We start from the raw sequence: 22,856 nt of genomic DNA, 5'->3' as shown, positions 1-22,856 counted from the left end.
AGATATTGTAATTTGTTCCTAAAGATCCTGGAATCAAGAAATTTCTCCACCACAAATTCTTGTTCACCCTGTACCTCAACGGGTGGAGGAGGTGGAAAAATTCTTCCAGAGAAAGGATTTTCATGAAACGGTTTGAGTAGTGATATGTGAAAAACAGGGTGAATCCTCATACTGTCTGGAAGTTTTAAACGAAAGGTGACCAGGTTGATTTGGGCAGAAATCTGAAAAGGACCCACAAACTTTTGACCCAACTTAGCAGATGGAACATGAACCTTCAAATTTTTTGTTGATAACCAAACTTTGTCACCCACATGAAATGTAGGAAGTGATCTCCGATGTCTGTCAGCAGCCTTTTTGTAACATTCCTGAGCTTCCCTCAAAGTCTCAATCAATTTCTCCTGAATCTCCTGAAATGTAGTTAGTCTGTTGGTAACAGCAGGAATTGGAGTTGTGATAGGGAGATCAGGGATAAAAACTGGATGATAACCGGTGTTTAAGTAAAAGGGACTTTGAGAAGTGGAGCTATGTTTAGAATTGTATGCAAACTCTGCAGTGGGAAGACAGTCCACCCAGTTATCCTGAAGATAAGTGACAAAGCATCGAAGATAATGCTCCATTGTTTGGTTCTCTCAGTCTGACCATTAGACTGGGGATGAAAAGCAGAGGACACAGTAGAGGTCCCAGGTTCAAGTCCAGGCCCTGACACAAAGAGAGAAAATAGAATAAAAGAGAGAGAGAGAAAAAAAAAAGAGAGAGAGAGAAAGAAAGGAGAGAATGAAAGATAGAGAGAGATAAAGAGAAAATGATATAGAGAAAGAAATAGAGATAGAGAGAAGGAAAGATAGAATGAAAGAAAGAGAGAGCCCTGAGTTTCAGTCACAACAGCAGCCTATACATGGGCATTTGTCACGCCAGATAAACTGGATAAACGCTGAACATACAGCATGGAAAAAGGTCTGTGGGGTATGACCTGTAACAAGTACAAAAGTCTTGGCATTACAATCATCTTAAGTATGTTACAGCAGCCAAACCAAGAGAAAGCATGAGAGTCCCATTTTTTAAGGTCTGCAGTTAACGTTGCCAGAAAGGGCTAAAAATTCAAAGAAAAAATGTCAGATTCATGGGAATTTTCATCCACAAATATTGTATCGAACAAGTAGCCCATTTGAATGGGAAAAAGGGGCATAGGTATAGAGTAGAGATGGGATTACAGAGACGTTAAAAGCTTCAGATTGTTGTTAATGATCACCAATATATAATAAAAGGTCATATATGTTAGCCTCTATTTTGGTTGGTATTTGCCTGCCTAAACTCTACTATTTGGATTATTGTTTTTATGGTGAAGGAAAGGCTCCAGGGAGAGAACAAATAACATGGGTGAAAAGGGGCAGCCCTGCCTAGTGCCATTTGAGATTGTGAAAGTTGAGAGTGGTGAGAGTTGAATCCATTCACTCGAGCTGTTCAGTAGGTTTAGTGTATAAAGCCGAGATCCAGGCTAGGATTAATGTCAGCATCCCAATGAGTGGAACTGTCTCCAATCTACTTGGTCAAACACATTTTCAGAGTCAGTGGACAGGAGTAGGATACAGGATCTCTTTGCTTTCTCCATAACATGTAATGTCCGAATGGTATTGTCCATTGCCTCCCTCATCTGTATGAAACCAACCTGGTCTGTCGTAATGAGGCATTGCAGTAAGGCATTCAATTCTGGAGGCTAAGATTTTGGTAAAGCGTTTAATGTCACAATTTAGAAGAGATATACAGTGGGGATCGAAAGTTTGGGCACCCAAGCTAAAAATTTGTATTAATGTGCATAAAGAAGCCAAGGAAAGATGGAAAAATCTCCAAAAGGCATCAAATTACAGATTAGACATTCTTATAATATGTCAACAAAAGTTAGATTTTATTTCCATCATTTACATTTTCAAAATAACAGAAAACAAAAAAATGGCGTCTGCAAAAGTTTGGGCACCCTGCAGAATTTATAGCATGCACTGCCTCCTTTGCAAAGCCGAGACCTGTCAGTGTCATGGATTGTTCTCAATCATCATCTGGGAAGACCAGGTTATGTCCATCTCAAAGGTTTTAAATGCCCAGACTCATCTGACCTTGCCCCAACAATCACCACCATGGGTTCTTCTAAGCAGTTGTCTAGAAAACTGAAACTGAAAATAGTTGACGCTCACAAAGCTGGAGAAGGCTATAAGAAGATAGCAAAGTGTTTTCAGATGTCAATATCCTCTGTTCGGAATGTAATTAAGAAATGGCAGTCATCAGGAACAGTGGAAGTTAAAGCAAGATCTGGAAGACCAAGAAAAATATCAGACAGAACAGCTCGCAGGATTGTGAGAAAAACAATTCAAAACCCACGTTTGACTGCACGATCCCTCCAGAAAGATCTGGCAGACACTGGAGTTGTGGTACACTATTCCACTATAAAGAGATACTTGTACAAATATGGTCTTCATGGAAGAGTCATCAGAAGAAAACCTCTTCTATGTCCTCACCACAAAAATCATCATTTGAACTTTGCAAATGAACATATAGACAAGCCTGATGCATTTTGGAAACAAGTTCTGTGGACCAATGAGGTTAAAATTTAACTTTTTGGCCGGAATGAGCAAAGGTACGTTTGGAGAAGAAGGGGCACAGAATTTAATGAAAAGAACCTCTGTCCAACTGTTAAGCATGGGGTTGGATCAATCATGCTTTGGGGTTGTGTTGCAGCCAGTGGCACAGGGAACATCTCACGAGTAGAAGGAAAAATGGATTCAATAAAATTTCAGCAAATTTTGGATGGTAACTTGATGCCATCTGTGAAAAAGCTGAAGTTAAAGAGAGGATGGCTTCTAAAAATGGATAATGATCCTAAACACACCTCGAAATGCACGGGGGATTACATCAAGAGGCGTAAACTGAAGGTTTTGCCATGGCCTTCACAATCTCCTGACCTCAACATAATTGAAAATCTATGGATAGACCTTAAAAGAGCAGTGCGTGACAGACAGCCCAGAAATCTCAAAGAACTGGAAGACATTTGTAAGGAAGAATGGGCAAAGATACCTCAAACAAGAATTGAAAGACTCTTGGCTGGCTACAAAAAGCGTTTACAAGCTGTGATACTTGCCAAAGGGGGCAGTACAAGATATAAACTCTGCAGGGTGCCCAAACTTTTGCAGACACCATTTTTTTGTTTTCTGTTATTTTGAAAGTGTAAATGATGGAAATAAAATCTAACTTTTGTTGACATATTATAAGAATGTCTAATCTGTAATTTGATGCCTTTTGGAGATTTTTCCATCTTTCCTTGGCTTCTTTATGCACATTAATACAAATTTTTAGCTGGGGTGCCCAAACTTTCGATCCCCACTGTAGGTCAGACAACACAATAGATCTTTTCCCGATTTTGGGATTACAGAAATAGAGGCACACAACATATCTGTTGGCATACTGTACCCATCCAGGATAGCGTTGAAGGATATGATAAAGTGGGACGCTAAGTGGTCCTGGAAGCAAAAATCCATCAGGCCATCCCTGGCCTGATGGATTTTCACTTCCAGGATGGATGGATTTTTGCTTCCAGCCTTCCCAGCTGGCCAATGCAAATTCTTCTACTGTAAGAGGCTGGAAGAACACCTCCTGGTATTCAGTTGTGAGGGCAGGTAGGTTAGCCTCACGCAGGTAATCTTGAATGGCCACAAAAGAGGGAGGTGTTTGCCAGGAGGACAAGGTCGAGTCTATATTGTAAAGCTTAGTTAGACATTATGAAAAGCTTCTGCCAAGTCTGGTGAAGCATGAACTGGAGTGAGCAGGGCTCACATTGAGTGTGTTTGTCAAACAAGCATTGTCTAATAAGAGGGCGTTACTGCTTAAACTCTGATTTCAAACTGTGGGTTTTCTGACAGATTATACCAAATTCTATTGTTACAAACTATGCTTGTTTTACTCCTACTAATGTTTGGTTGGCGCTAAACAATTGAAATAAGAATAAATCACATCTTAGATATAAAGGAGGAATTTATTTTAATATCTCTTTAACGTAAATAGTCATAATTTCCAAATAATGGATTACATGTATTAATTTACACAAGAACATGGTAACATCATTTTATTTTCTATAAGGTCTAAATTTAATAGATACACACTACTTCCCTATCAAAGCGTCTTCAGCTCTCTTGAATTTTTTAAAGTCTACTAGCAGTTCCCAATATTTCAAATATAGCCACATTAGTCTACCATTTTCATGCTTATTAATGTTCAACAATGCTGCACAATGAGTGTCATGTTTAAAAATGTCTACCAAGCCTTCTGACATTTCTAATTCCACTGCTGCTGGATTGGTTGCAGCTTTAACAAGCAAGTTTTTTTCTATTTCTAATCTTTTTTTCCTAGATGCTACTAAGCTACAGTAAATGCCCTGTCTCTCTTTGAGGGCTTCTTCAAATTCACTAAGTAAACATTTTGCATTTGTCTGCCATTCTTTTTCCTTATCAAGGTAGCTTGTGTACAAAGCTCCAACTGCTCCACTCTTTTGAGCTGCTTTGATTTCTTGCTTTAATTTGTCTTGCTCATGTTCCAGGAGCTTCCTTTCTTCGACTAATTTTTGACTTTGAGTTATGAGAGCTTTACGATAACTTAGTGTCCGGTTCTTTTCTTTTTCAAGCTCTATTTGCAAATGAGCCACTGTATGTCGGTTTTCAACAACAATGTCTTGATATTTCTTTTCCAGATCTTTTTGGATATCATTCACTTTCTGTTGATAATCTAGTTTAGCTGTTCTAATTTGTTTTTCAGATTCCTTTGACCAGATCCATCCTGTAGGGAGCAAGTATTTTAGAGACGTATTACTTTTAAAGGCAAATTTGTCTTTTGTTTTGCATAAATTTAACAGAGCATGAGAAGTATAAAGAACATGTACAAGTAAGTAAACAGAAAAACATCACAGATGTGACTATGAGCCATGTGGATGTATGAAAATGATGCAGTAAAACTGCAAGAGGGAAGGATCAATAACCCATATTATACCCATGCCATATCGGTAAAGATGGTATAAGCATGGCTTATATATCCCTAATGGTTTTCCAACCATTTGAATCTCGAAAATCCTGCAATTGTAACGTACCAACCTCTAAAAACTGATGAAGTTTGGGATCAGACAACCCTGGCGGAAAGCTGGGGTTTCCTATTTAAGGCATCAAAAGTGGTCATGTTTGTACTTTGTACCTAGGATAGGATGATCCTTTACCTGAGCAGAGCACAGGTGAAGGATCTCTCCATAGCAGAGCCTTGAGTGGAATAGGAGATATATGTTGCTCCAGGGATACCCAGCTCTTTACCTGACCATGATTATACAGTGGGGAATATAATTATTTGATCCCCTGCAGTTTTTTTAAGTTTGCCCACCTACAAAGAAATGAAGGGTCTATAATTTTTATCATAGGTGTATTTTACACTTGATACAAAAGTTATAGTTCAGTGAATAAAACTAGTATTTTAAGAACAAGCAATAATTTTGGCTCCCACAGACTTGCTATGACTTGCTATGTGCTCATGTAGTACACAGATTAGTCCTGTCAATTTAAGAAGGTGCTCCTAACGACAACTTGTTTTGTTTATAAAAGACACCTGTCCACAGAATCTCTTTCTTCCATTTACCAATCTACCAAACTTGCATAGTTCATTTCCACTGTATTCACATCCACCGCACCATGTGCTAAATTAAATATTTTCTTTATTTCTTGTTCATTTAATTTTGTTCCAAGCTCCTTTTCCCACTTTTCCATGAATGGTGGAGAGACAGATTCAGGTAACTCAGTAAGAATCTTATATATATACGAGAAGTAACATGTTTTCGTACTGTATTCTTACTAAGAGTTTTTCAAATGGATACTTGTCCTTCTCCATCCTTAGTGGCTGCGGGAGCACTGTAACAAAATGTCTTAGTTGATAGTAACACCACTGATCCAACATAGAAAATACTCCCGTCTTATTTTGTAAATCTAAAAAAGAAAAGAATTCCCCAATATTATATCTTTTAAAGGTGCATTTCTATCTTTTATGAGAGAGAGAGAGAGAGAGAGAGAGAGAGAGAGAGAGAGGGGAGGGGGGAAGAGAAAGAGAGGAAGGAAGGAGATGGAGGAGAGGGAAGGAGAGAGAGAAAGAAAGATGGAAGGAGGAAGATAGAAAGAAAAAGAGATGGAAGGAGAGAGAGAGAGAGAGAGAAGGAAAGGAAGAGGGAAGGATAGAGAGGGAGAAGGAGGGGGGGGGGTAAATAGAAAGAGAGAGGGAAGGAGAGAGAGAGAGAAGGGAGGAAAGCGAGGAGGAAAGAAAGAAAGGGAAGGAGAGACGGAAGGAAAGAAATGGAAGGAAAGAGAGAGGGAAAGATAGAAAGAGGGAAGGAGAGAGAGAAGGAAAGAAAGAAAGAAAGAAAGAGGGAAGGAGAGAGAGAGAGGTGGAAAGAAAGAGAAGGGGAGAAAGAGAAGAGGAGAAAGAGGCAAATAGAAAGAAAGAGGGAAGGGGAGAGAGAAGGGAAGGAGAGCGAGAAGGCAAGAAAGAAAGGGAAAGAAAGACAGAAGGAAAGAAAGGGAGGGACAGAAAGAAAGAGGGAAGGGGAGAGAGAAGGAAAGAAAGAATGAAGGAAGGGGAGAGAAAGAAAGAAAGAAAGGGAAGGAGAGAGAGAGAAGGGAAGGAGAGCGAGAAGGCAAGAAAGAAAGGGAAAGAAAGACAAGGAAAGAAAGGGAAAGACAGAAGGAAAGAGAGAGAGAGAGAGAGAGAGAGAGAGAAGGAGAAAGGAAATGAAGAGAAAGAAAGAGAAATGAAAAAAAAGAACAAAGAGAAAAAGGGAAGAGAAAGAAACATAGAAAGAGAGAAAGAAAGGAAGGAAAGAAGGAAGGATGGAGAGAGAGAGAAAAAGAAGAGAAAGAAAGAGAATGAAAAAAAGAAAGAGAAGAGAGTAAAAAAATAGTAAAGAAATAAGAGAAAAAAAAGAAAGAGGAAAGAAAGAAAAAGAGGAAAGAAAGAAAGGAAAGAGAGAGAAGAGAAAAAACTCTAGAAGAGAAGGAAAGAAAAAGAAAGTGAGAGAGAGAAAGAAAGATAAAAAGAGAGAGAGAAGAGAGAGAGAAAGAAAGAAAAAAGAGAAAGGAGAGAAAAAGGAGAAAGAGAGAGAAAGAGAAAGAAACAGACGGAAAGAACGAAGGAGGGAAAGATAGAAGAAAGAGAAAAAGAAAAGAAAGAGAGGAAGGAAGGATGGAAAGATAGAAGAAAGAGAAAGTAAGAAGCGAAAGAGAGAAGAGAAAAAAAGAAAGAGAAGAGAGTAAAAAAAAAGAAAGAAAAAGAAGAGAAGAGAAAAAAAGATGAGAGGAAAGAAAGAAAGAGAGAAGAGAGAGAATAAAAAGAAAGTGAGAAAGAGAAAAAGAAAGATAGAAAGAGAGAAAGAAAGAGATAGAAAGAGAGAAAGACAGAGAGGAAGGAAGGAAGAAAGAAAGAGAAAGAAAGGGAGGAAAAGAAAGAAGGGAATGAGAGAAGAGAAAGAAACATAGAAAGAGAGAAAGAAAGAGAGAAAGGAAGGAAGGAAAGAAAAAGAAGAGAAAAAAAAGAGAGAAAAAAAAGAAAGAGAAGAGAGTAAAAAAAGAAAGAGAAGAGAGTAAAAAAAGAAAACGGAAAGAAAGAAAGAAGAGGGAGAGAAGAGGAAAAAAAGAGAGGAAAGAAAGAGAGAAGAGAAAGAAAGAGAGAAGAGAAGGGAAAAAAAGAAAGTGAGAGGGAGAAAGAAAGATAGAAGAGAAAGAAAGAAAGACAGAGGAAGAAACAGAGAAAGAAAGAGAGAGAGAAAGAAAGAGAAAGAAAGAGAGAGGAAGGGAAGAAGAGAAAGAAAGAAATAGAAGAGAAAGAAGGAGAGAAAGGAAGGAAGGAAAGAAGAAGGAAAGAAAAAAGAAGAGAAAAAAAAGAGAGAAAAAAAGAAAGAGAAGAGAGTAAAAAAAGAAAAAGGAAAGAAAGAGAAAGAAAGAAGAGAGAAGAGGAAAGAAAGAGAGGAAAGAAAGAAAGAGAGAAGAGAAATAAAGAGAGAAGAGAAGGGAAAAAAAAGAAAGAAAGTGAGAGGGAGAAAGAAAGAGAGAAGAGAAAGAAAGACAGAGGAAGAAAGAGAAAGAAAGAAAGAAAGAGAGGAAGGGAGGAAGGGAAAGAAAGAAATAGAAGAGAAAGAAGGAGAGAAAGAAAGAGAAAGAAATGGGAAAGAGAGGAAAGAAAGAGAGAGAAAAAGAAAGAAAGAGAAAGAAGAGTAAAAAAAATTAAGAGGAAAGAGAGGAAAGAAAGAGAGAAGAGAAAGAAAGAGAGAAGAAAATAGAAAAGAGAAATAGAGAAGAGAAGGAAAGAAAAGAAAGAAAGAAAGTGAGAGAGAGAAAAAAAGAGAGAGAGAAGAGAAAGAAAGGAAGGATGGAAAGAAACAAGGTAGGAGGGATACAGGAGACAAAGGGAGAGAGAGAAGGAAAAAAGAATGAAAGAAAAAAAGGAGAGAAAAAGGAGAAAGAAACAGACATATAGAAGGAGGGAAAGGAGGATATAAGGGAAAGAAAGGAAGGAGAGAAAAGAAAGAAAGAAAAAGAAAGGAGAGAGAAAGGAAGGAGGGAAAGTGAGAAAGGAAGAAAGAAAAAGGAGAGGAGAGAGAGAAGTGATATTTAAAAAGAAAGGAGGAAAAGAAAGAGGGAAAGAAGGAGGGAAGGAAATAAAGAGAGAGAGAAAAAGAAGGAAAGAAAGAAGGAAGGAAGGAAGGAAAAAAAGGAGAGAAAGACAGACAGAAAGAAAGAAAGAAAGGAGAGAAAGAAAGAGAAAGGAAGGAGGGAAAGAAAGGAGAGAAAAGGGAGAGAGAGAGATTTAAAAAGAGAGAAAGAAAGAGAAAGAAGAGTAAAAAAAAGAAAGAGGAAATTGAAAGAAAGAGAGGGAGGAAAGAGAGAAGAGAAAGAGAAAAAGAGAAGAGAAGGAAAAAAAAGAAAGTGAGAGAGAGAAAGAAAGATAAAAAGAGAGAACAGAAAGAGAGAAGAGAAAGAAAAAAAGGAAGAAGGGAAAGAAAGAAATAAGAAAGGAGAGAAAAAGGAGAAAGAGAGAGAGAGAGAGAGAAAGAAACAGACGTATAGAAGGAGGGAAAGAGAGAAAAAGGGTAAGAAGGGAAAGGAGGATAGAAGGGAAAGAAAGGAAGGAGAAAAAGAAAGAAAGGAAGGAGGGAAAGAAAAGAGAGAGAGAGTAAAAAAAGTGATATTTAAAAAGAAAGGAGGAAAAGAAAGAGAAAAAGACGGAGGGAAAGAAAGAAAGGAAAGAAAGGAAAGAAAAAGGAGAAAGAGAGAAAAAAGAGATATTTAAAAAGAAAGAAGGAGGAAAAGAAAGAGGGAAAGAAAATGGAAGGAAGGAGGGAAAGAAAGAAAGAGAAATGAAAGAAAGAAGAGAGAAGAGAGTAAAAAAGAAAGAGGAAAGCGGAAGGAAGGAAAGAAAGAGAAAGGAAGAAAGAAAGGAGGGCGGGAAAGAAAGGAGATAAAAAGGAGAGAGAGAGAGAGAAAGAGATATTTAAAAAGAAAGGATGAAAAGAAAGAAAAAGAGAGAGGAAGGAGGGAAAGAAAGAAAGAGCAAAGAAAGAAAGAAATAAGGAAGGAGGGATACAGGAGATAGAGAGAGAGAATGAAACAGACTTATAGAAGGAGGGAAAGAAGGAAAGGAAGGAGGGAAATAAAGAAAGGAGGGAAATAAAGAAAGGAGGGAAAGAAAGGGAGGAGGAAAAGAAAGAAAGAAAGAGAAAGAAAGAGAGAAAGAAAGGAGAGAAAGAAAGAGAAAGGAAAGAGGGAAAGAAAGAAGAGAAAAATTAGAGAGAGAGAGAGATATTTAAAAAGAGAGAAAGAAAGAAGAGTAACAAAAGAAAGAGGAAGGTGGGAAAGAAAGGAAAGAAAGAGAAAAAAGGAGAGAAAGAAAGAGAAAAGAAAGAAGGAAAGAAAGGAAAGAAAAAGGAGAGAGAGAAAAAAAAGAGATATTTAAAAAGAAAGGAGGAAAAGAAAGAGGGGAAGGAAGGAGGGAAAGAAAGAAAGAGAAAGGAAAGAAAGAAGAGAGAGAGAAGAGAGTAAAAAAATGAAAGAGGAGGAAAGAGGAAGGAAGAAAGGAGGGCGGGAAAGAAAGGAGAGAGAAAAAGGAGAGAGAAAAAGGAGAGAGAAAAAGGAGAGAGAGAGAGAGAGAGAGAGAGAGAGAGAGAAAGAGATATTTAAAAAGAAAGGATGAAAAGAAAGAAAAAGAGAGAGGAAGGAGGGAAAGAAAGAAAAGAAATAAAGGGAAGAGAAAGAAAGAAATAAGGAAGGAGGGATACAGGAGATAGAGAGAATGAAACAGACATATAGAAGGAGGGAAAGAAGGGAAAGAGCGAAAGAGGGAAAGAAGGAAAGGAAGGAGGGAAATAAAGAAAGGAGGGAAAGAAAGGGAGGAGGAAAAGAAAGAAAGAGAGGAAGGAGGGAAAGAAAGAGAGAAAGAAAGAAGGGATACAGGAGATAGAGGGGGAGAGAGAGAAAAAGGAGAAAAAGAGAGAGAAAGAAACAGACATATAGAAGGAGGGAAAGAAGGGAAGAGCGAAAGAGGGTAAGAAGGGAAAGAAAGAAAGGAAGGAGGGAAATAAAGAAAGAAAGGAGGGAAAGAAAGGGAGAAGGTAAAGAAAGGAAGGAGGGAAATCGAGAAAGTGAGGAGGGAAAGAAAGGAGAAAAAAAGGAGAGAAAAGGAGAGAGAGAAAAAGAGAGAAAGAAGGAAGGAGGGATACAGGAGACAGAGGGAGAGAGAGAAGGAAAGAAAGAATGAAAGAAAGAAGGGAGAGAAAAAGGAGAAAGAGAGAGAGAGAAAGAAAGAAACAGACATATAGAAGGAAGGAAAGAGCGAAAGAGGGAAAGAAGGGAAAGAGCGAAAGAGGGTAAGTAGAGAAAGAAAGAACAGAAAGAAAGAATGTAAGAAAGAAAGAAGATAAAGAAAGAAAGAAAAAAAGAAAGAGAAAGAAAGATAGAAAGAGAGAAAAAAGAGAGGAAAGATAGAAGAGAAAGAAAGAAGAGAAAGAGAGAAGAGAAAAAAAGAAAGAGAAGAGAGAAAGAAAGAAAGAAGAGAAAAAAAGAAAGAAGAGAGTAAAAAAAAGAAAGTAAAATGAGAGAAGAGAAAGAGAGGAAAGAAAGAGAAAGAAAGGAAGGAGGGAAAGAAAGAAGAGAAAAAGGGGGGGGATAAAGATTTTTTTTTTTAAAAAAAGGAGGAAAAGAAAGAAAAAGAAAGAAAGAGAAAAAGAGAGAGAAAAAAAGAAGGAAAGCGGGGGAGAGAGGGAGAAAAAAGAAAGAAAGAGAAAAAGAAATAAAGAGAGAATTGAAAGAAAATAAAGAAGAGAAGAGAAATGAAAAGAGAAATGAAGAGAGAAGAGAAAGAAAAATAGAAATAAAGAGAGAGAAAGAAAGAAGGAAAGGAATAAGGAAAGAAAGAAAGATAGAAAGAGAGAAGAGAAAGAAAGGAAGTATGGAAAGATACAAGGAAGGAGGGATACAGGAGACAGAGGGAGAGAGAGAAGGAAAAAATAATGAAAGAAAGAAAGGAGAGAAAACGGAGAAAGAGAAAGAAACAGACATATAGGAGGGAAAGAGAGAAAATGGGTAAGAAGGGAAAGGAGGATAGAAGGGAAAGAAATGAAGGAGGGAAAGAGAGAAAGGAAGGAGGGAGAAAAAGGAAAGAAAAACAAGAGACAGAAAAAAAAAGACATTGAAAAAGAAAGGAGGAAAAGAAAGAGGGAAAGAAGGAGGAAAGGAAAGAAAAAGAGAAAGAAAGAAAGAAAGAAGGGAAAGAAAGGAAAGAAATAAAGAAAGAGAAAAGGAAAGAAAGAAAGAGAAAAAGAAAGAAAGAAAAGGAAAGAAAGAAAGAAAGGGAAAGAAAGGAAGGAGGGAAAGAGAAAAAGGAAGGAGGGAAAGAAAGAAGAGAAAAGAAAGAGAGAGAGAGAGAGGGAGGAGATATTTAAAAAGAAAGGAAGACGAAAAGAAAGAGGGAAAGAAAAAGGGAAGGAGAGAAAAAGGGAAAGAAAAAGAAAGAAAGGAAGGAGGGAAAGGAAGAAAGGAAAGAAAGAGAAAGGATGGCGGGAAAGAAAGGAGAGAAAAAAGAGAGAGAGAGAAAAAGAGATATTTAAAAAGAAAGGAGGAAAAGAAAGAAAGAGAGAGGAAGGAGGAAAATAAAGAGAGAGAGAGAGAGAAGGAAGGATACAGGAAATAGAGGGAGAGAGAGAAGAAAAGAAAGAAAGGAGAGAAAAACGAGAAAGAGAGAGAGAAAGAAACAGACGTATAGAAGGAGGGAAAGAGTGAAAGTGGGAAAGGAGGGAAAGAAAGGAAGGAGGGAAATAAAGAAAGGAGGGAAAGAAAGGGGGGAGGAAAAGAAAGAAAGAAAGAGAAAGGAAGGAGGGAAAGAAAGAAGGAGAGAGGGAAAAAAAGAAAGGAGAGAAAAAGAAGAAAGAGAGAAAGAAACAGACGTATAGAGGGAGGGAAAGAGCAAAAGAGGGAAAGAGGAAAAGAGGGTAAGAAGGGAAAGAAAGGAAGGAGGGAAATAAATGAAAGAAAGAAAGAAAGAAAAAGAGAGAGAAAGAAAGGAGGGATACAGAAGACAGAGGGAGAGAGAGAAGGAAAAAGAATGAAAGAAAGAAAGGAGAGAAAAAGGAGAGAGAGAAAGAGATATTTAAAAGAGGAAAAGAAAGAGGGAAAGAAGTAGGGAGAGAGAGAAAAAGGGAAATAAAAAGAAAGAAAGGACGGAAGGAGGGAAGCAAAGAAAGAGAGAGAAGAGTGTAAAAAAAGAAAGAAAGGAAAGAAGTAAAGAAGGAAGAAAGAAAGAGAAAAAGAAAAAGAAAGAAGAGAAAGAGAGAAGAGAAAGAATGAAAGAGAAAGAAAGAGACAGAAGAGAAAGTGAGGAAAAGAAAGAGTGAGAAAAAGAGAGAAAGAAAGAGAGAGAAGAAAAAGAAAGAAAATGACAGAGTGAGAAAAAGAAAAGAAAGAAAGAAGAAAGAGGGGAGAATGGAATTGACACAATGGAGGCTCAGGAGAAGAAAAAAAAAAAAAACAACCAAATAGAAATACATGGAGTTATCCATAGATTCCCCAATATCATCTACATGCATACCCCATAGAGCTCCATTTGTCACCTCCTTTTCCTTTCGCTTTTTCCAGTCCTTTCCCCTTTTAGTGTTTTTTTTTTTCTTCTCCTTCCCCTCCATTGTGTCAATTCCAATTCTCCCCTCTGTGGACACATGATCATTTCCCAATGTATGCTTAAAGATATTTTTAACGCATGTTTTTGCTTTTTCCAATTTTTGATGTGTGTGTATATGTATATATATATATATATATATATATATATATATACATACATACAGTTTTTATAGTATATATTTTAGTTATTAGTCTGTGCCCCATATATCTCACATTTTTATTTAATTTATTGTATTTTATTAATTCATGATATGGTTTCATGTATGTATGTTCTCATACATTTATTTATATATAATTTTTTTATATCTCCAATTTTCCAATTCCTTTTGTAGCGATGTGATAATTTCTTTGCCCATTTTCCAGTGTATACTTCTATTATGCAGTGTTTGTTTTGCCCTTTTCCAATATGGCTGCTATGCTCTCTGGGCACTGAGGATGAGGTCATGAGAGAGAGCACTTGTGAAAAGAGAAGAAAGTGTGGTTTTCCTGAGAGCTCAGACTGTAACCTCCCCTCACTGGGACATGCAAAAAAGACAGTTAATGCTTTAATGTTCCTATTTAGAAGATACTTTACGTTGGATGGTTCACTGAATGTGATTTCTTCAATACATGGTGTCAGGGATGCGGGTGTGACCAGAAGTGTGTGGACTGACACAGGGAAACACAAGCTTCAGATATGGTATAAATAAGACAATTTATTAAGACTAACAATACAAACATAAATGCAGTGCACCAAACCCCAAACTAACACAAATACATACAACAAGGTGAAACAAACCCAAACCTAAACTGATAAAGATACACAGGTACATACACATATAGAGCACAACGTAGTCAGGCAGGCCGGGTCGATAACTATCGGACAGGTAGGTACAGGAGGAGCAGGCGGAGAGAATGGTCAGGGTCACAAGCCAGGGATCAAACAGGAGAAGCCAGCAGAGGTCAGGATCAGGCAGGGTCGGCAACAAGTCAGGCAGGAACAGGAATGCCCGTTACAAGGTACAGGGGCCCATGGAAAAACACACACCAAGGCACAGACTGCAGGTCTGGCCATCCCTTAAATACACCACCTGCAATCAGCCGCAGGTGATGGCTAATTGCCGAAGTAAACCTCTGGTTGTTGAGAGCACCCGCTGGCCAGCCCTGGTACTGCAGCCCACAAGGCAGGTGAGTCCCACCACTATTGGCAAGTCCATTCCTGACACATGGACTTTCATATACAATGCTGTGTGGATTACTATCTATGTGGACGATATATTTCTCAGTTGGAATTTCACTTGTTATCGACAAGCCCCAATTGAGTGGAGGCACTAGCGTTTTTTAGAGATCTTGTCCTGATCACACAGATTATAAGGACTCTGCTCCTAAATACTATACAGGTGGCGCCATCATACCCGAGTAGCCGCAAAGAGTGTACAAATAGCGCTACACCATTATTTTTATGTATTCTATGTAATCAGTCATCAACATTCCATGAGAGAAATACATATAATGTATCTATTTTTATAGACTTATACTGCGTTATAGATATTCTTATATCACATATTTTTGTCTGTGGGCGAGGGTCCAGAGACACTGTTACATCTGACAGTTTCTCGGTGGCTAGTTGCCAATAATTTCCTTTTGGCCCACCTCCTCCTTCCCCCCCCATGTGTTTCTGTAAAGGCAGGCGCGCCCTCCCTGCTGTCTGTACGTTTTGCCGACTGTTCGTGAGAGCCGGTTGTGCCCGCCCCTCCACACACAGGAGAGGTCACAATCTTAGGCTCTCATTGGCCTTTGGTGATATGCACTTTGGACCTGCCCCATGAGCAGCAGGGCCAGTCTTTTTACTTCTCCTCATGGATTTCCAGGCTCCTGCTGGAGCGCATGCCCCTGGGCGTTTCAAAAGGAGGAAGGAAGAACCTCCCCCTGTGTAATATCATGTATGGACATGATATTACACAGGGGGAGGTTCTTCCTTCCTCCTTTTGAAACGCATACCCATTCACACACACAATCATTATATTATATCATATCATCTTAGTTTTACATTATTACCATTGCTATTAATACTGCTAGTATCTATACCTAAATACTACAATGCCATAATTATTTACTATCTATATAATAGTTGCCACATTTAATTAATTGAATATACATAAACATCTGAATCAGCTATGGCCATTTATGCCTACTATATATTATGGATGTGTATTTATACATTTATTTATTTATTGGTTGCATTTATCTATTCAGATAGAGATGTTTGCACTTTTTTATATGTTTTTTTTATGTGGTTTTGATGTGATATATCTTCAATTTCATCTTATTGTATTTACCATGTCAGCACCTCCCATTTTATTACTCTCCGCCCCTGTGAGTCCATAGGACGGCCCTTATGTAACCATTGTACATTCATTAGTGAGCATATATAGAAGAGGGACAGACATCTAGGAAGTGGCTCTGAGGAAGAGGCTAGTCCTTGAAACGCTTTAGCCTTTTGGATGTCCATCATTCTCATTATAAGACAGAAACGCAGTGAGAATTGAACAGAGGGGTCCCTTCATGATGTGCCTTATATTTATTTACTATTGTGAGTAGAATACCTTTTTTTTATATTTAATAAACATACTTTTAAAGGTAATGCACAGGGCCGGTGCACCCTCTTTTTTGTTTTTCTGTATTAGTACTTTTGGACTCCTCAGCTCTTTGAGGGCGGCAAGGCGTGCATATTCCAAGATTTTCGTTGTGTGGTCCCTATGACAGAGTTCATCCCTAGGCGCAGGAGTATCTGGGTTTTTCCACTTCCACAATACTTGTTCTGTGAACACTGCGATTTTGTGTGCAATGTATCAAGTGACAGTGACCTACTGACACTGCACTTGCTGGGGGAGAAGGGGGGGGGTAAGTGTAGGGGCTAAACACAGGTGCCGGGGCTGATCCTGCTAACGCTGCATTTTTGGGGACACTATACTAATGTGAACGCTGGTATAGTGCTGATTTGATTAAAGATATTGATCCGTTCATACACTATACTAGCAATGGAGGTTTATTGTGTATGATCATGTTCCTGGCAATCAAGGGGTTAAATGTGATTACTGGTCAGTAGACGGGCAATCTGGCACTATCTGGGAGGGGCGTGAAAACCATGGGAGTGCGAATCAAGTATATATATATTGTGACAGTATGAACGGCAAAGTGATGGATGGACGATATGTGTCACCTCGCATGAGGTCATACTGTGAGGTGTAAGGTGGAGTCCACTCCGGGTTTTCGGGGCCACAATGGCAGAGGTGGTTCCGGACCAGAGTTTGGACTCCACTGATGACCACCAGCAGGTGGTATAAATAAGACAGGGCTGGATCAAGGAGTTGCTCGTGGCCTGGGACTCAGAGAGGTATTCTGAGAGAGCTGTGTGTATGGACTATACCTACAAGAAAAGGTTTGCTGTTATTTTGTTTTGGTGACAGGGAGAAGCCCTTCACCTCTAAGAGAGGAATCATCTTCTGTTTAGTTAGTGCCTGGATGGCAAGGGTTTATTTTGATGTTTTGTTTATTTTGATATTTCTTGCAAACCTTTTTAATAAAACTGACAACCAGTCGGATTTTGACGAAAGCCTGCTGTGCGGTCTACCTTTGTCCCAGGGAAGGAGATCCCCCACCTGAGCTAACCCGGATGATGTGGAGGCCTACCTCACAACTTTTGAAAGGGTTGCTGTTCGGGAAGGATGGAAAAAGGAGCAATGGGCAGGACTGCTTGCACCATTTCTGACGGGTGAATCCCAAAAAGCCTATTATGACCTGGAACCAGGGGATGCCCAGGACTATGAGAAACTGAAGGCTGAGGTCCTTGCACGCCTGGGCGTCACCATTGCAGTCCGGGCTCAGCGGGTGCATCAGTGGCATTACAGGGCTGACAAACCACCCAGATCTCAGATGTTCGATTTGATACATCTCTCCAAAAAGTGGCTCCAGCCAGAGGTATTGTCAGGCCCTCAGATTGTGGAGCGTGTGGTCATGGACCAATATTTGCGTGCACTCCCTGCCACTTTGAGGAAGTGGGTCGGCCGTGGAGACCCTAAATCTGCAAACGAGCTGGTGGACCTGGTGGAGAGATCTGCAGCCGCTGAGGACTTTTTTCATTCACCTGGGCCGTACCCCAATGTCACTAGGGGTGGAAAACTATCCGGAAGATCCTGTAAGACTGTTCCATGGGCCAAAGGCTCAGAAAAAAATGATAAGACTATTGTGTCAGATAATGAGACTGTAGGCTTAGGACCTAGAGACTGGCCAAATAGGTCAGGAAGGTCCCCAAAGCCATTCAGAGGTTTAGGTACTGAACATATCAAATGTTATCGGTGTCATGCGTTGGGTCATATTGCTGCAAACTGTCCTTTAAATGATGAACCTATGCAATGTGAAAATGCTTATTTAGGAAAACGCATGTCTCTTTTTGCACAGGTGGTATGTACTGCAGCATGTCAGAAACGCATGGAAAAGCAAATGTGTGTGATTGCCATTGATGAAAAGCCAGTAACTGCTCTGCTAGACTCGGGTAGTGTTGTGACCTTGGTTAAAAGTGATTTGGTAAACCCTGCAAGCTTACACCCTAGCACGATTGGGGTTATTTGTATTCATGGTGATGCACGTAATTACCAGACTGCTCTGGTGGAGATTGATACTCCCTGGGGCCCTGTGACCCATTCTGTGGGGGTGGTGCCCTCTCTGCTTCATGAAGCCATAGTGGGGAGAGATTTTCCCCATTTCTGGAAGTTATGGGATAAGGAGGGGAGGCAGGAAGACCGAGCTCCCCCTGCAGGGGAAACGCCGGAAACTCCTGAACTCACTCCTGACCCCTTTGACTGCCGAGTGGAAGTGGAAACGGTGGGTGTGTCCGAGGAAGGCGTAGATCTTTTCCCTTTCTCTGTAATGGATGGGGAGCAGGAGGAGTTGGATCCAACCCCAGACATTGAGGATATAGAACAAGAGATGATCGCTGGCTCTAGTGAGAGTGGACAGAATGTGGTGCCTGACCTAGAGGTCAGAAAAGAGGATTTTTGTACGGAACAACTGAAAGATTCCACACTTAATAGAGCCCGTGAAAACATTAAAATGATTGATGGGGAACCAGTGGAAAATGATGTAGCGGTGTCTTTTCCCTACATGGCTCTTAACAATAACTTGCTGTATCAAGTGGTAAAGCAAGGGGAGGAGGTGGTAGAACAGTTAGTGGTCCCCAAACCCTTTCGCCGGATGGTACTGGATTTAGCCCATGGGCATATAATGGGTGGACACCTGGGTGTAGAGAAAACAAAGGAGAGAATAACCCAGAGATTCTTCTGGCCAGGCTTACATGGAGACGTCAAAGCGCATTGTGAGTCATGCCCGGAATGTCAATATTCTGCGCCCTCACCCCATTTTCGCAGTCCGCTAGTACCTCTACCCATAATTGAAGTACCGTTTGAAAGAGTGGGCATGGACCTAGTGGGTCCAGTAGTAAAGTCTGCCCGGGGCCATCAGCACATACTGGTTATACTTGACTATGCCACCCGGTATCCTGAAGCCATCCCCTTGCGTAATACCTCCGCTAAAAATATCGCCAAAGAGCTTGTCCGGGTGTTTAGTCGTGTAGGTATTCCAAAGGAGATATTAACGGATCAGGGCACGCCATTTATGTCTAGAGTTATGAAAGAGTTATGCAAATTGTTTAAAATCTCCCATCTCCGTACCTTGGTCTACCACCCCCAAACTGATGGGCTTGTGGAAAGGTTTAACAAGACCCTTAAGAATATGTTAAAAAAGGTGGTGGACAAAGATGGGAGAAATTGGGATTTTTTGCTACCATATCTCATGTTCGCTATACGGGAAGTACCTCAGGCATCTACAGGATATTCACCTTTTGAATTACTGTATGGTAGACATCCCAGGGGATTGCTAGATGTTGCAAAAGAAACCTGGGAGACAGAGTCCACGCCCTATAGAAGTGTCATCGAGCATATCTCACAGATACAGGATAGAATCGCAGCTGTCATGCCACTTGTTCGGGAAAACATGGAGCAAGCCCAGGAGGTTCAGAGAAGGGTTTATAACCGGGGTGCCAGGATCCGTACCTTCAACCCTGGGGATAGAGTGCTGGTGCTAGTCCCCACCGTGGAAAGTAAATTCCTCGCAAAGTGGCAAGGTCCCTTTGAAATTAGGGAGAAAGTGGGGGAAGTAAATTATAAAGTTTACCAGCCAGGAAAAAGGAAACCCGAACAAATCTATCATGTTAATCTCTTAAAACCTTGGAAAGACAGGGAAAGTTTGTTGGCAGTACCAAGCCCCCAAAAGGACGTGGTTCCCGCGGCCCCTCAGGTACCTATAACGGAAACCTTATCAGTAGCCCAACAAAATGATGTTACGGAGTTTGTGAGGAAAAATGGAGATTTCTTCTCCCACCTACCTGGACTGACGATGGTCATACAGCATGACATAGTTACCCAGCCCGGGGTCCGCGTAAATGTCAAGCCTTATAGAATACCCGAGGCCAGACGGGAAGCGGTGGCAAAGGAAATAAAGGACATGTTAGAGTTGGGAGTGATTGAGGAATCTCACAGTGAGTGGTCGAGTCCCATAGTGTTGGTCCCAAAACCCGATGGAACTATTCGTTTCTGTAATGATTTCAGAAAACTGAACAGTGTGTCTAAATTTGATGCGTACCCGATGCCTCGGGTGGATGAGCTCATTGACAGGTTGGGAACGGCTCGGTACGTAACCACCTTAGATTTAACCAAAGGCTATTGGCAGATTCCTTTAACGGAAGCTGCAAAAGAAAAGACGGCATTCTCTACCCCCGAGGGGTCCTTTCAGTATAAGCGGATGCCGTTTGGTTTGCATGGGGCTCCTGTATCATTCCAAAGGATGATGGACAAGACATTGAGACCACATCGCCAATATGCAGCTGCCTATTTGGACGATGTCGTTATCCACAGTCCAGACTGGGAATCTCATTTGTCCCGCTTGCAAGCGGTCATAGATTCGCTGAGGGAAGCAGGTCTTACCGCCAACCCCAGAAAGTGTGCCATAGGCTTAGAGGAGGCCAAATATCTTGGCTACATCATTGGTCGAGGTCTCATTAGGCCTCAGATCAATAAAATTGAGGCAATTCAAAAGTGGCCCCAACCTGTAAATAAAAAGCAAGTCCGGGCATTTCTTGGGACCACAGGATACTACAGGCGGTTTATCCCCAATTTTGCCACCATTGCAGCCCCACTGACAGATCTGACAAAAGGTAGGGGGCCGGTCATGATTAAGTGGAATCCTGAGGCGGAGACCGCATTTCAAAGGCTGAAACAAGCTCTCTGTGCTCAACCTGTGCTTGTGACCCCAGATTTCACAACAGAGTTTGTGGTACAGACTGATGCCTCTGATGTGGGACTAGGTGCTGTCCTGTCCCAAATCAGAAAAGGGGAGGAGCACCCTGTGGTCTACCTAAGTAGAAAGCTCAACAAACATGAGAGAAACTATGCCATTGTGGAGAAGGAATGTTTGGCCATCAAATGGGCCTTGGAGGCCCTGAAATATTACCTGTTAGGAAGACCGTTCAAGTTGGTTACTGATCATGCCCCGCTCAAATGGATGTGTGATAATAAGGAGAAAAACAGTCGAGTGACAAGGTGGTTTCTCGCGCTACAAGTGTTCAAATTCACAGTGGAACACAGAGCGGGGAAACTGCAAAGTAATGTAGATGCCCTCTCCCGGGTCCATTGCCTGGTTGGAACAGTTGCTCAGCCGCAGGGGCTTGAGCAGAGGGGGGGGGGGATATGTGACCGTATGAACGGCAAAGTGATGGATGGACGATATGTGTCACCTCGCATGACGTCATACTGTGAGGTGTAAGGTGGAGTCCACTCCGGGTTTTCGGGGCCACAATGGCAGAGGTGGTTCCGGACCAGAGTTTGGACTCCACTGATGACCACCAGCAGGTGGTATAAATAAGACAGGGCTGGAGCAAGGAGTTGCTCGTGGCCTGGGACTCAGAGAGGTATTCTGAGAGAGCTGTGTGTATGGACTATACCTACAAGAAAAGGTTTGCTGTTATTTTGTTTTGGTGACAGGGAGAAGCCCTTCACCTCTGAGAGAGGAATCATCTTCTGTTTAGTTAGTGCCTTGATGGCAAGGGTTTATTTTGATGTTTTGTTTATTTTGATATTTCTTGCAAACCTTTTTAATAAAACTGACAACCAGTCGGATTTTGACGAAAGCCTGCTGTGCGGTCTACCTTTGTCCCAGGGAAGGAGATCCCCCACCTGAGCTAACCCCACTATATATATATATATATATATATATGTGTGTGTGTGTGATTTTGCACACCCATGCTGCCCTTTAGCCGTATTTCAGAAGCGGTTTGTATTACAGCTCTGCGTTACTTTAACTGACAATCGTGTGATAATGCAATGCTACATCAAAATTCAATTTACATCCTTTTTTTCTACACAAATGGAGCTTTCTTTTGGTGGTATTTGATTGCCTGTGCGCTTTTTATTTTTTGCACTATTAAAAAAAAAGCCTGACAATTTTGAAAAAAAACAACAATATTTTGGACTTTTTGCTATAAAACATGTCCAGTAAAAAAATGTAAAAATCAAATTTTGTCATGAATTTAGGCCAAAATGTATTCTGCGACGTGTTTACTAAAAAAAAAAATCCCAATACGTGTTAATTAATTGGTTTACGTGAAAGTTATAGCATCTACAAATGGCGGTGAATATACTGGAATTTTGTTTTTATACTAATAATGGCGGCGATCAGCGACTTATGGTGGCGATCAGCGACTTATGGAGGGACTGCGGCAGACATTCTGACACTGGGGGGGAACTGACTTGGGGTCACTGACATCCCCAGTGACACAAATACAGTGATCAATGCAAAAAAAAAACACGGCCTCTGTACTAATGGCACAGGGGAGGAAGGGGTTAACATTAGAAGGCAATCAAAGGGTTAACTGTGTGATGGGAGTGTTTTACTAGGGGGCGGGGGGGTTGCTTCACTGTAAGCACACTGATCCAGAAGGCTGAGCTCATCCATCCAGATCAGTGTGCCCAAACTGACAGGGAGGAGAGCTGCATTGAAAACAATGCAAGCGTGGGTAGGACGGACTTGCGCACCCCCTACCCGAAATGCAAAATCATGTATATACATGATATTATTTATTTTATTTATTTCAGGTACTTATATAGTGCCATCAATTTACGCAGCGCTTTACATATATATTGTACATTCACATCAGTCCCTAACCCTCAAGGGTGTACAATCTAAGGTCCCTAACTCCCATTCATACATATACATACTTGAGCCAATTTAGACAGGATACAATTATCTACCAGCATGTCTTTGGAGTGTTGGAAGAAACTGGAGTACCTGGAGGAACCCACGGAGGCCAGGTGGAAGTGCCACTATGCTGCCCATATGCGCAGCGGTGCCTCCCTGCCGCATTATATCTACTATGGCTGGTAGGCAAGTGGTTAATAATGCAACATTGATGCATTAAAAAAAAAAAAAAAAATATATGCACATGTATATATTATTAGATTACTTCCCAAAAATGTCATATATATGAAAAAAACAAAAAAAAAAAATATATAATTTTGTTTGAGGTAGCTATGTGTATCT

At 40.5% G+C, this 22,856-nt stretch overlaps 1 protein-coding gene across 2 annotated transcripts in view; it reads right to left on the bottom strand.

Moving 5' to 3' along the window:
• Positions 1-3,999: 3,999 nt before the first annotated feature.
• CCDC127 (coiled-coil domain containing 127) overlaps positions 4,000-22,856 on the bottom strand; it is a 79,825-nt gene continuing 60,968 nt past the window's right edge. For both annotated transcript variants that reach the window (XM_089654545.1, XM_089654546.1), the window contains exon 3: positions 4,000-4,815. In XM_089654545.1, coding sequence (XP_089510671.1) covers positions 4,145-4,815 — 671 coding nt within the window. In that variant the 3' untranslated portion in view covers positions 4,000-4,144. The remainder of the gene's footprint in view (positions 4,816-22,856) is intronic.

The sequence above is a fragment of the Staurois parvus genome, unplaced genomic scaffold (genome assembly GCF_062004578.1).
Source record: "Staurois parvus isolate SC_StPar_1 unplaced genomic scaffold, SC_StPar_1.0 ptg000775l, whole genome shotgun sequence".
NCBI lineage: Eukaryota > Metazoa > Chordata > Amphibia > Anura > Ranidae > Staurois > Staurois parvus.
Note: the sequence above shows the minus strand (reverse complement) of the source record. Positions and strands in the feature narration are given on the sequence as shown.